This window comes from Oncorhynchus tshawytscha, linkage group LG24 (genome assembly GCF_018296145.1).
Source record: "Oncorhynchus tshawytscha isolate Ot180627B linkage group LG24, Otsh_v2.0, whole genome shotgun sequence".
Taxonomy (NCBI): domain Eukaryota; kingdom Metazoa; phylum Chordata; class Actinopteri; order Salmoniformes; family Salmonidae; genus Oncorhynchus; species Oncorhynchus tshawytscha.
Window position 1 is genome coordinate 32,555,022 of NC_056452.1, and position 16,769 is coordinate 32,571,790.

The following is a 16,769-nucleotide window of genomic DNA, read 5'->3' on the forward strand; positions in this document are numbered from 1 at the left end:
AGAACAATAGAGGGGCAGTAGAGCTCAGCTAGAACAGTAGAGGGTAGAGGGGCAGTAGAGTAGAGCTCAGACAGAACAATAGAGGGTAGAGGGGTAGTAGAGTAGAGCTCAGCCAGAACAATAGAGGGTAGAGGGGTAGTACAATAGAGCTCAGCCAGAACAATAGAGGGGCAGTAGAGCTCAGCCAGAACAATAGAGGGTAGAGGGGTAGTAGAGTAGAGCTCAGCCAGAACAATAGAGGGTAGAGGGGTAGTAAGAGTAGAGCTCAGCCAGAACAATAGAGAGTAGAGGGGCAGTAGAGTAGAGCTTAGCCAGAACAATAGAGAGTAGAGGGGCAGTAGAGTAGAGCTTAGCCAGAACAATAGAGAGTAGAGGGGCAGTAGAGTAGAGCTTAGCCAGATCAATAGAGGGTAGAGTGGTAGTAGAGTAGAGCTCAGCCAGAACAATAGAGGGGCAGTAGAGCTCAGCCAGAACAATAGAGGGTAGAGGGGTAGTAGAGTAGAGCTCAGCCAGAACAATAGAGGGTAGAGTGGTAGTAAGAGTAGAGCTCAGCCAGAACAATAGAGGGTAGAGGGGCAGTAGAGTAGAGCTAGCCAGAACAATACAATAGAGGGGCAGTAGAGCTTAGCCAGAACAATAGAGGGTAGAGTGGCAGTAGAGAGCTCACCCAGAACAATATAGGGGCAGTAGAGCTCAGCCAGAACAATAGAGGGGCAGTAGAGCTCAGCTAGAACAATATAGGGGCAGTAGAGCTCAGCCAGAACAATAGAGGGGCAGTAGAGCTCAGCTAGAACAGTAGAGGGTAGAGGGGCAGTAGAGTAGAGCTCAGCCAGAACAATAGAGGGTAGAGGGGTAGTAGAGTAGAGCTCAGCCAGAACAATAGAGAGTTGAGGGGTAGTAGAGCAGAGATCAACCAGCAGGTTAACAGTGGTTAAAGAGGGTTAACTACCTAATGAAGCTAGCTAGCGGACTCACAGCCGCAACTCTTTAGCTGACAGGGAATGCCTATAGTATTATGTCATTACGTTTAAGGCAACACAAGTATCAAGAGTGAAAAATATATATTTCAAATGGAAAATGCTATTTTTGCATAGATACCGAGTACTGGCATATTCTTTGTGTGCACCACATGTTCTCTGCTCTTTCAAGGACCTGTCTTCTGCTACTGATTAATGTTCTACAATAATTGGAAGTTTAGTTAATGAATACACGACTGAATGATATCGGGTCTACTATTCCATCAGAACGTGGGCATCATACCCGATCGGCTGAAGACTTCCCAAATACAGACACATCCTAAGGATATCACCATTAGGTTGCAAAATTCCAGAAACTTCCCTAAATAAGCTTTTCCAGAAATCCTGGTCTGAAGATTCCCTTCCTCCAACCAGGATTTCCTGGTGATTTCAGGAAAGTTTCTGTAATTCTGCAACCCCCCCCATCAACAGCACAGTCTACTACCCCAGCCCCTGGGGGAGAGAACCACCTACCCAGAGCCAGAAATGTCCTCCGCCTTCCCAGCCTCCTGCTCCTCATCGTAAGGCTCCAGCTTCACTCCCTCCTCTCTGAGGCGAGCAAATGAAGGGCCGTCTTCATCATCAGAGCCGTGCTTGTGATGGTCGTTTCCTTCCTCATCATCAACACCATCATCATCATCATCACCACCTTCTCTCTCAGCCTTCTGCTGCTCAGCCTTCAGAGGTTCCAGCTCTGGTCTGTTCCGGGTGAGCTCAGTATCCTCCTGTGGGGAGGGATATGATGTCCTTACTTCATACCCTGTTAATCAATCATTATACTACCTCACGCTAAACATGATCCTGATGCCAAAGATGCTAAAGATGATCCTGACGCCAAAGATGATCCTAAAGCTAAATATGATCCTGATGCCAAAGATGCTAAAGATGATCCTGACGCCAAAGATGATCCTAAAGCTAAAGATGATCCTGACGCCAAAGATGCTAAAGATGATCCTGACGCCAAAGATGATCCTGAAGCCAAAGATGATCCTGACGCCAAAGATGATCCTGAAGCCAAAGATGATCCTGACGCCAAAGATGATCCTGAAGCCAAAGATGATCCGCTAAAGATGATCTTGATGTTAAAGATGATCCTAACGCTAAAGATGATCTTGATGTTAAAGATGTTAAAGATGATCCTGATGTTAAAGATGATCCTGATGCTAAAGATGATCTTGATGTTAAAGATGATCCTGATGCTAAAAATGATCCCGACGCTAAAGATGTTAAAGATGATCCTGATGCTAAACATGATCCTGACGCTAAAGATGATCCTGATGCTAAAGATGATCCTGATGCTAAAGAGGCTAAAGATGATCCTGACGCTAAAGATGATCGTGATGCTAAAGAGGCTAAAGATGATCCTGATGCTAAAGAAGCTAAAGATGATCCTGATGCCAAAGATGATCCTGACACTAAAGATGATCCTGACGCTAAAGAGGATCCTGATGCCAAAGATGCTAAAGATGATCCTGACGCTAAAGAGGATCCTGATGCCAAAGATGATCCTGACGCTAAAGAGGATCCTGACGCTAAAGAGGATCCTGATGCAAAAGATGATCCTGACGCTAAAGATGATCCTGATGTTGTTGGGAACTGGGCTGGGTGCTTATACTGACAGCGAGAGAGAGAGAGAGAGAGAGAGAGAGAGAGAGAGAGAGAGTCCAGTACCTTGCAGACGATGGGCTGAGTGCTGCTGGTCTCTGAGCAGCACAGGTTCTCTCTCTCAGAGTAGCAGGCTTTCCGTTTCTGCTCCTCTGCTGAGCTTGAAGAGGCTACAGGTGGGACAGAACTGTCTCCCCCTGCCTCCCCCGTCTCCCCCTCAGCCTTGCCCCCCTCTGCCTTGGGCTGCTTCAGTGGAAGGTCCATGCGGAAAGTGATGGCGCAGGAGGTACAGTACTCCTCAAACCCATACAGGTACCTGAGGAGGATTACCACACCATAACAACAATACAGGTACCTGAGGAGGATTACCACACCATAACATCAATACAGGTACCTGAGGATACCACACCATAACAACAATACAGGTACCTGAGGATACCACACCATAACATCAATACAGGTACCTGAGGAGATTTACCACACCATAACAACAATACAGGTACCTGAGGAGATTTACCTCACCATAACAACAATACAGGTACCTGAGGATACCACACCATAACATCAATACAGGTACCTGAGGATTACCACCACACCCATAACAATACAGGTACCTGAGGATACCACACCATAACATCAATACAGGTACCTGAGGAGGATTACCACCACACCATAACAACAATACAGGTACCTGAGGATTACCACCACACCATAACAACAATACAGGTACCTGAGGATTACCACCACACCATAACATCAATACAGGTACCTGAGGAGATTTACCACACCATAACATCAATACAGGTACCTGAGGAGATTTACCACACCATAACAACAATACAGGTACCTGAGGAGATTTACCACACCATAACATCAATACAGGTACCTGAGGAGATTTACCACACCATAACAACAATACAGGTACCTGAGGAGATTTACCACACCATAACAACAATACAGGTACCTGAGGATTACCACCACACCATAACAACAATACAGGTACCTGAGGATTACCACCACACCATAACAACAATACAGGTACCTGAGGATTACCACCACACCATAACAACAATACAGGTACCTGAGGAGGATTACCACCACACCATAACAACAATACAGGTACCTGAGGATTACCACCACACCATAACAACAATACAGGTACCTGAGGATTACCACCACACCATAACAACAATACAGGTACCTGAGGATTACCACCACACCATAACAACAATACAGGTACCTGAGGAGGATTACCACCACACCATAACAACAATACAGGTACCTGAGGATTACCACCACACCATAACAACAATACAGGTACCTGAGGATTACCACCACACCATAACAACAATACAGGTACCTGAGGATTACCACCACACCATAACAACAATACAGGTACCTGAGGATTACCACCACACCATAACAACAATACAGGTACCTGAGGATTACCACCACACCATAACAACAATACAGGTACCTGAGGAGAATTACCTCACCATAACAACAATACAGGTACCTGAGGATTACCACACCATAACAACAATACAGGTACCTGAGGATTACCACCACACCATAACAACAATACAGGTACCTGAGGAGATTTACCTCACCATAACAACAATACAGGTACCTGAGGAGATTTTACCTCACCATAACATCAATACAGGTACCTGAGGATACCACACCATAACAACAATACAGGTACCTGAGGAGATTTACCTCACCATAACAACAATACAAGTACCTGAGGAGGATTACCACACCATAACAACAATACAGGTACCTGAGGAGATTTACCACACCATAACAACAATACAGGTACCTGAGGAGATTTACCTCACCATAACAACAATACAGGTACCTGATGAGGATTACCACCACACCATAACAACAATACAGGTACCTGAGGATTACCACCACACCATAACAACAATACAGGTACCTGAGGATTACCACCACACCATAACATCAATACAGGTACCTGATGAGGATTACCACCACACCATAACATCAATACAGGTACCTGATGAGGATTACCACCACACCATAACAACAATACAGGTACCTGAGGATTACCACCACACCATAACAACAATACAGGTACCTGAGGATTACCACACCATAACAACAATACAGGTACCTGAGGATACCACACCATAACATCAATACAGGTACCTGAGGAGGATTACCACCACACCATAACATCAATACAGGTACCTGATGAGGATTACCACCACACCATAACAACAATACAGGTACCTGAGGATTACCACCACACCATAACAACAATACAGGTACCTGAGGATTACCACCACACCATAACAACAATACAAGTACCTGAGGATTACCACACCATAACAACAATACAGGTACCTGAGGATTACCACCACACCATAACAACAATACAGGTACCTGAGGATTACCACCACACCATAACAACAATACAGGTACCTGAGGATACCACACCAGACACAGCCTGATTGTATCAATATCACCACAGCGACTCAAGAGGGGTCCCACTAAAATGTACGGTATCAGTGGTAAACAGATCAATAGGCTCTCACTACGTACTTGCGGTAAGCACATTTGACATTGAGCCGGCGGCAGAGTTGAGAACAGGGATTCCCAGAGCCTGGTAGACAGTCTTCCATACGGATCCACTCTCAATCTGCTCAGGACATGAGAGGACATGACACAGAGGGGACAGGACACAGAGGACAGGACACAGAGGACAGGACACAGAGGACAGGACACAGAGGGGACAGGACACAGAGGGGACAGGACACAGAGGGGACAGGACACAGAGGGGACAGGACACAGAGGACAGGACACAGAGGACAGGACACAGAGGACAGGACACAGGGGACAGGACACAGGGGACAGGACACAGAGGGGACAGGACACAGAGGACAGGACACAGAGGGGACAGGACACAGAGGGGACAGGACACAGAGGACAGGACACAGAGGACAGGACACAGAGGGGGACAGGACACAGAGGACAGGACACAGAGGACAGGACACAGAGGACAGGACACAGAGGACAGGACACAGGGGACAGGACACAGAGGACAGGACACAGAGGACAGGACACAGAGGACAGGACACAGAGGACAGGACACAGAGGACAGGACACAGAGGACAGGGCACAGAGTGAAACAGGGAACAAGAGATACATGTTTGTCAGAGAGAAAGACAATGTGTCTGACTAGAAGGCTGGTGAAATCTAAATGGAACTACAGCACATCAATACATCACAGGGAACTACAGCACATCAATACATCACAGGGAACTACAGCACATCAATACATCACAGGGAACTACAGCACATCAATACATCACAGGGAACTACAGCACATCAATACATCACAGGGAACTACAGCACATCAATACATCACAGGGAACTACAGCACATCAATACATCACAGGAACTACATCACATCAATATATCACAGGGAACTACAGCACATCAATACATCACAGGGAACTACATCACATCAATACATCACGGGAACTACATCACATCAATACATCACAGGGAACTACAGCACATCAATACATCACAGGGAACTACATCACATCAATACATCACAGGGAACTACATCACATCAATACATCACAGGGAACTACAGCACATCAATACATCACAGGGAACTACATCACATCAATACATCACAGGGAACTACAGCACATCAATACATCACAGGGAACTACATCACATCAATACATCACAGGGAACTACAGCACATCAATACATCACAGGGAACTACATCACATCAATACATCACAGGGAACTACAGCACATCAATACATCACAGGGAACTACAGCACAACAACACATCACGGGAACTACATCACATCAATACATCACAGGAACTACAGCACATCAATACATCACAGGGAACTACAGCACATCAATACATCACAGGGAACTACAGCACATCAATACATCACAGGGAACTACAGCACAAGAATACATCACAGGGAACTACATCACAGGGAACTACAGCACATCAATACATCACAGGGAACTACAGCACATCAATACATCACAGGGAACTACAGCACAACAATACATCACAGGGAACTACAGCACATCAATACATCACAGGGAACTACAGCACATCAATACATCACAGGGAACTACAGCACATAAATACATCACAGGGAACTACAGCACATCAATACATCACAGGGAACTACATCATATCAATACATCACAGGGAACTACATCACATCAATACATCACAGGGAACTACATCACATCAATACATCACAGCGAACTACATCACATCAATACATCACAGGGAACTACATCACATCAATAAATCACAGGGAACTACATCACATCAATACATCACAGGGAACTACATCACATCAATACATCACAGGGAACTACAGCACATCAATACATCACAGGGAATTACATCACATCAATACATCACAGGAACTACAGCACATCAATACATCACAGGGAACTACATCACAGGGAACTACAGCACATCAACACATCACAGGGAACTACAGCACATCAATACATCACAGGGAACTACAGCACATCAACACATCACAGGGAACTACAGCACATCAATACATCACAGGGAACTACAGCACATCAATACATCACAGGGAACTACAGCACATCAATACATCACAGGGAACTACAGCACATCAATACATCACAGGGAACTACAGCACATCAATACATCACAGGGAACTACAGCACATCAATACATCACAGGGAACTACAGCACATCAATACATCACAGGGAACTACATCACAGGGAACTACAGCACATCAATACATCACAGGGAACTACATCACATCAATACATCACAGGGAACTACAGCACATCAATACATCACAGGGAACTACAGCACATCAATACATCACAGGGAACTACATCACAGGGAACTACAGCACATCAACACATCACAGGGAACTACAGCACATCAATGCATCACAGGGAACTACAGCACATCAACACATCACAGGGAACTACAGCACATCAATACATCACAGGGAACTACAGCACATCAATACATCACAGGGAACTACAGCACATCAATACATCACAGGGAACTACAGCACATCAACACATCACAGGGAACTACAGCACATCAATACATCACAGGGAACTACAGCACATCAATACATCACAGGGAACTACAGCACATCAATACATCACAGGGTCCAATTAGAAGTGAGGGTTAAGATGTGGAACACCAATGAACGTCATGATAAATGTGTGGTACTCACATCATGGAAGCCTCCCAGTTGGTGCACCAGTCTGTAGAGCTTAAAGAGGTCCAGGTTCCTGTAGCCCAGCACGGGCTTCTTGTTGATGGGGGTTCCTGGGAGGATAAACACAACCCAACGCTTAGTCCCTGAAAGCCCAGTATAGATTATCTCAGAAGTATTGCGCACGTTGTGTTTGTGCTTCCCATTACTTTATTGTTTATAAACTCAGCAAAAAAAAAAAGAAACGTCCTCTCACTGTCAACTGCATTTATTTTCAACACACTTAACATGTGTAAATATTTGTATGAACAAGATTCAACAACTGAGACATAAACTGAACAAGTTCCAGAGACATGTGACTAACAGAAATTGAATAATGTGTCCCTGAACGAAGGGGGGTCAAAATCAAAAGTAACAGTCAGTATCTGGTGTGGCCACCAGCTGCATTAAGTACGACAGTGCATCTCCTCATGAACGGCACCAGATTTGCCAGTTCTTGCTGTGAGATGTTACCCCACTCTTCCACCAAGGCACCTGCACGTTCCGGGACATTTCTGGGGGGAATGGCCCTAGCCCTCACCCTCCGATCCAACAGGGCCCAGACGTGCTCAATGAAATTGAGATCCGGGCTCTTCGCTGGCCATGGCAGAACACTGACATTCCTGTCTTGCAGGAAATCATGCCAGAACGAGCAGTTATGGCTGGTGGCATTGTCATGCTGGAGGGTCATGTCAAGATGAGCCTGCAGGAAGGGTACCACATGAGGGAGGAGAATGTCTTCCTGTAACGCAATGACAAGAAGCTCAGTCCGATGATGCTGTGACACACCGCCCTAGACCTTGACGGAACAGATCGATCCCGTTCCAGAGTACAGGCCTCGTGTAACGCTCATTCCTTCGACGGTAAACACGAAACCGAATATCACCCCTGACAAAACCACCAGTGTAGAGCGCTTTTTGCAGGTCATTTCTGGTCCAGCGACGGTGGGTTTGTGTACAAAGGCGACATTGCCGGTGATGTCTGGTGAGGACCTGCCTTTACAACAGGCCTGCGAGCCCTCAATCCAGCCCCCTCTCAGCCTATTGCGGACAGTCTGAGCACTGATGGAGGGATTGTGCGTTCCTGGTGTAACTCGGGCAGTTGTTGTTGCATCCTGTACCTGTCCCGCAGGTGTGTTGTTTAGATGTACCGATCCTGTGCAGGTGTTGTTACGCGTGGTCTAGCTGTCCGTCCTGTCTCGCTGTAGCATCTTAGGCGTCTCACAGTACGGACATTGCAATTATTGCACTGGCCACATCTGCAGCCCTCCTTGCAGCATGCCTAAGGCACGTTCACGCAGGTGAGCAGTGACCCTGGGCATCTTTCTTTTGGTGTTTTTCAGTGTCAGTAGAAAGACCTCTTTAGACCTCTTAAAATTCAGTGTCCCTCAAGGTTCCGATTTAGGACCACTATTGTTTTCACTATATATTTTACCTCTTGGTGATGTCATTTGAAAACATAATGTTAACTTTCACTGCTATGCAGATGACACACAGCTGTACATTTCTATGAAACATGGTGAAGCCCCAAAATTGCCCTTGCTAGAAGCCTGTGTTTCAGACATAAGGAAGTAGATGGCTGCAAACATTCTACTTTTAAACTCGGACAAACAGAGATGCTTGTTCTAGGTCCCAAGAAACAAAGAGATATTCTGTTGAATCTGACAATTAATCTTGATGGTTGTACAGTCGTCTCCTCAAATTAAACTGAAGGACCCGGATTTACTCTGGACCCTGATCTCTCTTTTGACAAACATTTCAAGACTGTTTCAAGGACAGCTTTTTTCCATCTACGTAACATTGCAAAAATCAGAAACTTTATGTCCAAAAATGATGCAGAAAAATTAATCCATGCTTTTGTTACTTCTAGGTTAGACGACTGCAATGCTCTACTTTCCGGCTACCCGGATAAAGCACTAAATAAACTTCGTTGGTGCTAAATACGGCTGCTAGAATCCTGACTAGAACCAAAATGTGATCATATTACTATAGTGCTAGCCTCCCAACACTAGCTTCCTGTTAAGGCAAGGGCTGATTTCAAGGTTTTACTGCTAACCTACAAAGCATTACATGGGCTTGCTCCTACCTATCTCTCTGATTTGGTCCTGCCGTACATACCTACACGTACGCTACAGTCACAAGACACAGGCCTCTAATTGTCCCTAGAATTTCTAAGCAAACAGCTGGAGGCAGGGCTTTCTCCTATAGAGCTCCATTTTTATGCAATGGTCTGCCTACCATGTGAGAGACGCAGACTCGGTCTCAGCCATTAAATCTTTACTGAAGACTCATCTCTTCAGTGGGTCATATGATTGAGTGTAGTCTGGCCCAGGAGTGGGAAGGTGAACGGAAAGGCTCTGGAGCAACGAACCGCCCTTGCTGTCTCTGACTGGCGGTTCCCCTCTTTCCACTGGGATTCTCTGCCTCAAACCCTATTACAGGGGCTGAGTCACTGGTTTACTGGTGCTCTTCCATGCCGTCCCTAGGAAGGGTGCGTCACTTGAGTGGCTTGAGTCTCTGACGTGATCTTCCTGTCTGGGTTGGCACCCCACTCGGGTTTGTGCCGTGGGGAGATCTTCGTGGCTATAATCAGCCTTGTCTCAGGGTAGTAAATTGGTGGTTGAAGATATCCCTCTAGTGGTGTGGGGCTGTGCTTCGGTAAAGTGGGTGGGGTTATATCCTGCCTGTTTGGCCCTGTCCGGGAATTTATCATCGGATGGGGCCACAGTGTCCCTGACCCCTCCTGTTCCAGCCTCCAGTATTTATGCTGCAGTAGTTTATGTGTCGGGGGGGGTAGGGTCAGTCTGTTATATCTGGAGTATTTCTCCTGTCTTATCCGGTGTCCTGTGTGAATTTAATATGCTTTCTCTAATTCTCTCGAATTCTCTCTTTCTTTCTCTCTCTCGGAGGTCTGAGCCCTAGGACCATGCCTGACCCTAGGACCATGCCTGAGCCCTAGGACCATGCCTGAGCCCTAGGATCATGACTACCTGGCATGATGATTCCTTACTGTCCCCAGTCGACCTGGCCGTGCTGCTGCTCCAGTTTCAACTGTTCTGCCTGCGGCTTTGGAACCCCTGACCTGTCCCAGACCTGCTGTTTTCAACTCTCTAGAGACAGGAGGAGTGGTAGAGATACTCAATGATCGGCTATGAAAAGCCAACTGACATTTACTCCTGAGGTGCTGACTTGCTGCACCCTTGACAACTACTGTGATTATTATTTGACCATGCTGGTCATTTATGAACATTTGAACATCTTGGTCATGTTCTGTTATAATCTCCACCCGGCACAGCCAGAAGAGGACTGGCCACCCCACATAGCCTGGTTCCTCTCTAGGTTTCTTCCTAGGTTTTGGCCTTTCTAGGAGTTTTCCTAGCCACCGTGCTTCTACACCTGCATTGCTTGCTGTTTGGGGTTTTAGGCTGGGTTTCTGTACAGCACTTTGAGATATCAGCTGATGTACGAAGGGCTATATAAATACATTTGATTTGATTTAAACATGTGATTCCCTATTGGCCCTGGTCAAAAGTAGTGCACTACCTTATGGGATTCCTATTGGCCCTGGTCAAAAAGTAGTGCACTACCTATGGGATTCCCTATTGGTCCTGGTCAAAGTAGTGCACTACCTATGGGATTCCCTATGGGCCCTGGTCAAAAGTAGTGCACTATATATGGGGATTCCCTATTGGCCCTGGTCAAAAGTAGTGCACTACCTATGGGATTCCCTATTGGTCCTGGTCAAAAGTAGTGCACTATAGGAAATAGGGTGCCATTTGGAACGCAAGGTATATTTGAGATTCTTCAAAGTAGCCACCCTCTGCCTTGATAACAGCTTTGCACACTCTTGGCATTCTCTCAACCAGCTTCACCTGAAATGCTTTTCCATCAGTCTCTAGAGGGGTAGTAGAGCGGAGATCAGCCAGAATATTCCTTGTGTTTCTTGGCCCAGGCAAGTCTCTTCTTACTGCTGTCTTTTAGTAGTGGTTTCGTTGCAGCAATTCGACCATGATTCACACTGTGTCCTCTGAACAGATGATGTTGAGATGTGTCATTACTTGAACTCTGTGAAGCATTTATTTGGGCTGCAATTTCTGAGGATGGAACTCTAATGAACGTATTCTCTGCAGCAGAGGTAACTCTGGGTCCTTTCTGGTGGCAGTCCTCATGAGAGCCAGTTTCATCATAGCGCTTGATGGTTTTTGCCGACTGCAATTGAAGAAACTTTCAAGTTCTTGACATTTTACGGATTGACTGACCTTCATGTCTTAAAGTAATGATGGACTGTCGTTTCTCCTTGCTTTTTTGAGCTGTTCTTGCCATAATATGGGCTTGGTCTTTTACCAAATAGGGCTATATTCTGTATACCCCCCTACCTTGTCACAACACAACTGATTCCTTCTTAATGCGTTTGAAGAAATTCCACAAATTAATGTTTAACAAGGCACACCTGTTAATTCAAATGCATTCCAGGTAACTACCTCATGAAGCTGGTTGAGAGAATGCCAAGAGTGTGCAAAGCTGTCATCAATGTAAGGGTGGCTACTTTGAAGAATCTCAAATATAAAATATATTTTGATTTGTTTAACACTTGTTTGGTTAATACATGATTCAATTTGTGTTATATCATAGTTTTGATGTCTTCACTATTATTCTACAATGTAGAAAAAAGTAAAAATAAAGAAAAACCCTGGAATGAGTAGCTGTGTCCGAACTTTTGACTGGTTCTGTATATCATTTTTAGGTGTAAAATGTTATTATTTATATTGCATTGTACAGGGCACACTTGGAAAAGAGACCATGGCCTCAATGTCTTCCTGATAGAATACAGAAACCATCAAATCATCCAGTAACTGTCGGGCAGAGGAGGCTGGTGGGGAGCTATAGGAGGACAAGCTCATTGTAATGGCTGGGATGGAACGGTTATCATTTGTTTGTCTTCAGTTCCATTTATTCCATTCCAGCTTCCTATCACTCCTCAAACCAGCCTCCTCTGCTGTCAGGTGCAGGGTGGGTACATTAAGTTAATGGGTTGAAATGTTTCATTCTATAAACCGCAGACCTCTGTCCTCCATGAACTTGTACAGCTGCTGCAGGAAATTGTCTCTCTCCTCGGGGAACGGCTCCACTTCCTCCTGCACACAGGAACAGGAAATAACAATAAAGAGCTCAGCTTTGCTCCTCCCACTGAGAAAGATGCGTCATTATCCTGGACAATGTTTATACTATTTGACCGATTTATAGTTCTTTCTATATCATTTATCTACAGCGGAACAAATGGGTCCTAGAATTTAACCTTGGGAGCCCTTTTCTCGTAAACTGTCCAAACTGATTTATTGCCCTTTTTAATTATTATTTTTTACCTTTATTTAACTAGGCAAGTCAGTTAAGAACAAATTCTTATTTTCAATGACGGCCTAGGAACAGTGGGTTAACTGCCTGTTCAGGGGGCAGAACGACAGATTTATACCTTGTCAGCTCAGGGATTTGAACTTGCAACCTTCCGGTTACTAGTCCAACGCTCTAACCACTAGGCTACTCTGCCGCCCCTTCTGTGCCAACTTAACGCCTAAACTCAAAGGACACATCTCTCTAATGGCTTAAACTCACTAAAGGACACATCTCTCTAATGTATTAAACTCACTAAAGGACACATCTCTCTACTGGCTTAAACTCACATCTCTCCAATGTGTTAAACTCACTAAAGGACACATCTCTCTAATGGCTTAAACTCACTAAAGGACACATCTCTCTAATGGCTTAAACTCAAAGGACACATCTCTCCAATGTGTTAAACTCACTAAAGGACACATCTCTCTAATGTGTTAAACTCACTAAGGACACATCTCTAATGTGTTAAACTCAAAGGACACATCTCTAATGTGTTAAACTCACTAAAGGACACATCTCCCTAATGTGTTAAACTCACTAAAGGACACATCTCCCTAATGGCTTAAACTCACATCTCTCCAATGGCTTAAACTCACATCTCTCCAATGGCTTAAACTCACATCTCTCCAATGGCTTAAACTCAAAGGACACATCTCTCTAATGGCTTAAACTCACATCTCTCCAATGGCTTAAACTCACATCTCTCCAATGGCTTAAACTCACATCTCTCCAATGGCTTAAACTCACTAAAGGACACATCTCTCCAATGTGTTAAACTCACTAAAGGACACATCTCTCTACTGGCTTAAACTCACATCTCTCCAATGTGTTAAACTCACTAAGGGTGAGCGTGTGAGGCGTTATGTGATTATTTTAGAATGCATTGTTTTGAATTATAATGACCCAACCCAAGCCGGGCGGGGGGGGCGGGTCGTCCACTTTAACGCCTCGCTCAATTTGAAGGTCTCTATTTTAGCGTATTGTCGCTGGTGCTGTAGTCACACAAAACAACAGACATGTCATTATTCACTCTTTTCTTGCTCACTTGAATTGAAAAAGAGGTAGCTAACAGTTGAGGATTTACCGTACATGCTAAATCAGACAGACTCATCCACTTAAGGAAACAACCTTGCTATCAGCAAAGATGACTGGAAACATGGACTATCCTTCTAGCATACAGTCACTGCTCTGCCTGTCCTTTCCAACCTCCTCGCTCTGCTTGCTTGCTCCCCCTCCCCTGGTGAGTTTCTCGCTTTACTCAGCAGCCAGCAGGTTGATGTGACATGATTACCTCATCCTCCTCTTCACTGGCCTCTTCCTCCTGCTCTTCCTCCTCCTCATCTTCCTCACTTGTGGAACTCTCGTCTTTCACCTCAGTCCTCCAGGAGCCGGGCACCACCGCCTGATGCACAAACTCCACAGCCGCATCCAGCACTGACACACAGACACACATAGACACACACAATAATTGAAATGCATTCCAGGTGACGACCTCATGAAGCTGGTTGAGAGGATGCCAAGAGTGTGCAAAGCTGTCAGGGCAAAGTGTGTCTACTTTGAAAAATCAAAAACATAAATATATATATATATATATAAATACACACACTGAACAAAAATATAAACGGAACATGTTGGTCGCATGTTTCATGAGCTGAAATAAAAGATCCCAGAAATGAGACAGACAGACAGACAGACAGACAGACAGACAGACAGACAGACAGACAGACAGACAGACAGACAGACAGACAGACAGACAGACAGACAGACAGACAGACAGACAGACAGACAGACAGACAGACAGACAGACAGACAGACAGACAGACAGACAGAGAAAGAGAGTGAAGAGAGTGAAGAGAGTAGAGAGAAGAGAGGAGAGAGAGAGAGAGAGTAGAGAAGAGAAGAGAGAGAGAAAAGAGAGGAGAGAGAGAGTAGAGAGTAGAGAAGAGAGTAGAGAGAGAGAGTAGAGAATAGAGAGAGAGAGAGAGAGATATAGAGAGAGAGAGAGAGAGAAGAGAGAGAGTAGAGAGAGAGAGAGAGTAGAGAGTAGAGAGAGAGAGAGATATAGAGACAGAGAGAGAGAGAGAGAGAGAAGAGTAGAGAGTAGAGAGATAGAAGAGAGTAGAGAGAGAAGAAGAGTAGAGAGAGAGAAGAGAGAGAGAGAGAGAGAGAAGAGAGAGAGAGAGAGAAGAGAGAGAGAGAGAGAGAAGAGAGTAGAGAAGAGAGAGAAGAGAGTAGAGAGAGAGTACATAGATATAAGAGAAGAGAGTAGAGAGAGAGAGTAGAGAGAGAGAAGAGAGGAGAGTAGAGAGAGAGAGAGAGAGAGAGAGAGAGAGAGAGAGAGAGAGAGAAGAGAGTAGAGAGAGAGAGAGAGAGAGGGAGAGAGAGAGAGAGAAGAGAGTAGAGTAGAGAGAGAGAGAGAGAGAGAGAGAAGAGAGTAGAGAGAGAGAGAGAGAGAGAGAGAGAGAGAGAGAGAGTTCCTGGCAGCAGGAACCTTTTCAAACAGAACTGGATTCTGAGGTGGCAGCAGACACCTTGCCCCCAGCGGAGCACAGAACATGGATTTTATATTTCTTCCTCCCGGCTCTCTCTGCCAGGTCTGAGAGAAGTGACATAAGATCATGCCCTATATTCACAAAGGCTGAATTTATTCAGGCAGCCCAATTATTAGCAAAATATCTGATCTCATTGACCAAAAGACAAATTAGTGGCAAAAGATCAGAATTGGATTGCCTGTGTAAATGTAGCCAAAGCATCTCAGTGCTGATCTCCAATCAGTTTGGTCTTTTAGATAATGAACTACATGACATGGACAGGAAGTGGGAGATTTGAACAATGAATGTGGATTATCAGTCCTACTCTGACCCTGTGAACACCAAAACCTTATAATAATACAACATATCATGATAAAAGCCATTTAACTGATGCTTCTTTCCAAAGCCAGTTATAGTCATGCATGCATACATTTTACAGATACAGAACCAAAGGGAGTGACAATATAGGGAAGGAACCAAAGGGAGTGACATATATAGGGAAGGAGACAAAGGGAGTGACATATATAGGGAAGGAGACAAAGGAGTGACATATATAGGGAAGGAGACAAAGGAGTGACATATATAGGGAAGGAACCAAAGGGAGTGAATATAGGGAAGGAACAAAGGGAGTGACATATATAGGGAAGGAACAAAGGGAGTGACATATATAGGGAAGGAGACAAAGGGAGTGACATATATAGGGAAGGAACCAAAGGGAGTGATATATATAGGGAAGGAACCAAAGGGAGTGACATATATAGGGAAGGAACCAAAGGGAGTGACATATATAGGGAAGGAGACAAAGGGAGTGACATATATAGGGAAGGAGACAAAGGGAGTGACATATATAGGGAAGGAGACAAAGGAGTGACATATATAGGGAAGGAACCAAAGGAGTGACATATATAGGGAAGGAACCAAAGGGAGTGACATATATAGGGAAGGAA

The 16,769-nt window shown here is 44.9% G+C and overlaps 1 protein-coding gene across 1 annotated transcript in view; it reads right to left on the bottom strand.

Moving 5' to 3' along the window:
• The window catches only part of LOC112237455 (AT-rich interactive domain-containing protein 4B), a gene marked incomplete in the record, with an annotated part of 163,348 nt that overhangs the window by 41,324 nt on the left and 105,255 nt on the right, over window positions 1-16,769 (bottom strand). Inside the window, 7 exon segments of the mRNA XM_042305692.1 lie at window positions 1,491-1,741; window positions 2,688-2,937; window positions 5,193-5,217; window positions 5,220-5,289; window positions 7,881-7,975; window positions 12,963-13,035; window positions 14,583-14,725. Of these exon segments, the coding sequence (XP_042161626.1) occupies window positions 1,491-1,741; window positions 2,688-2,937; window positions 5,193-5,217; window positions 5,220-5,289; window positions 7,881-7,975; window positions 12,963-13,035; window positions 14,583-14,725 (907 nt within the window).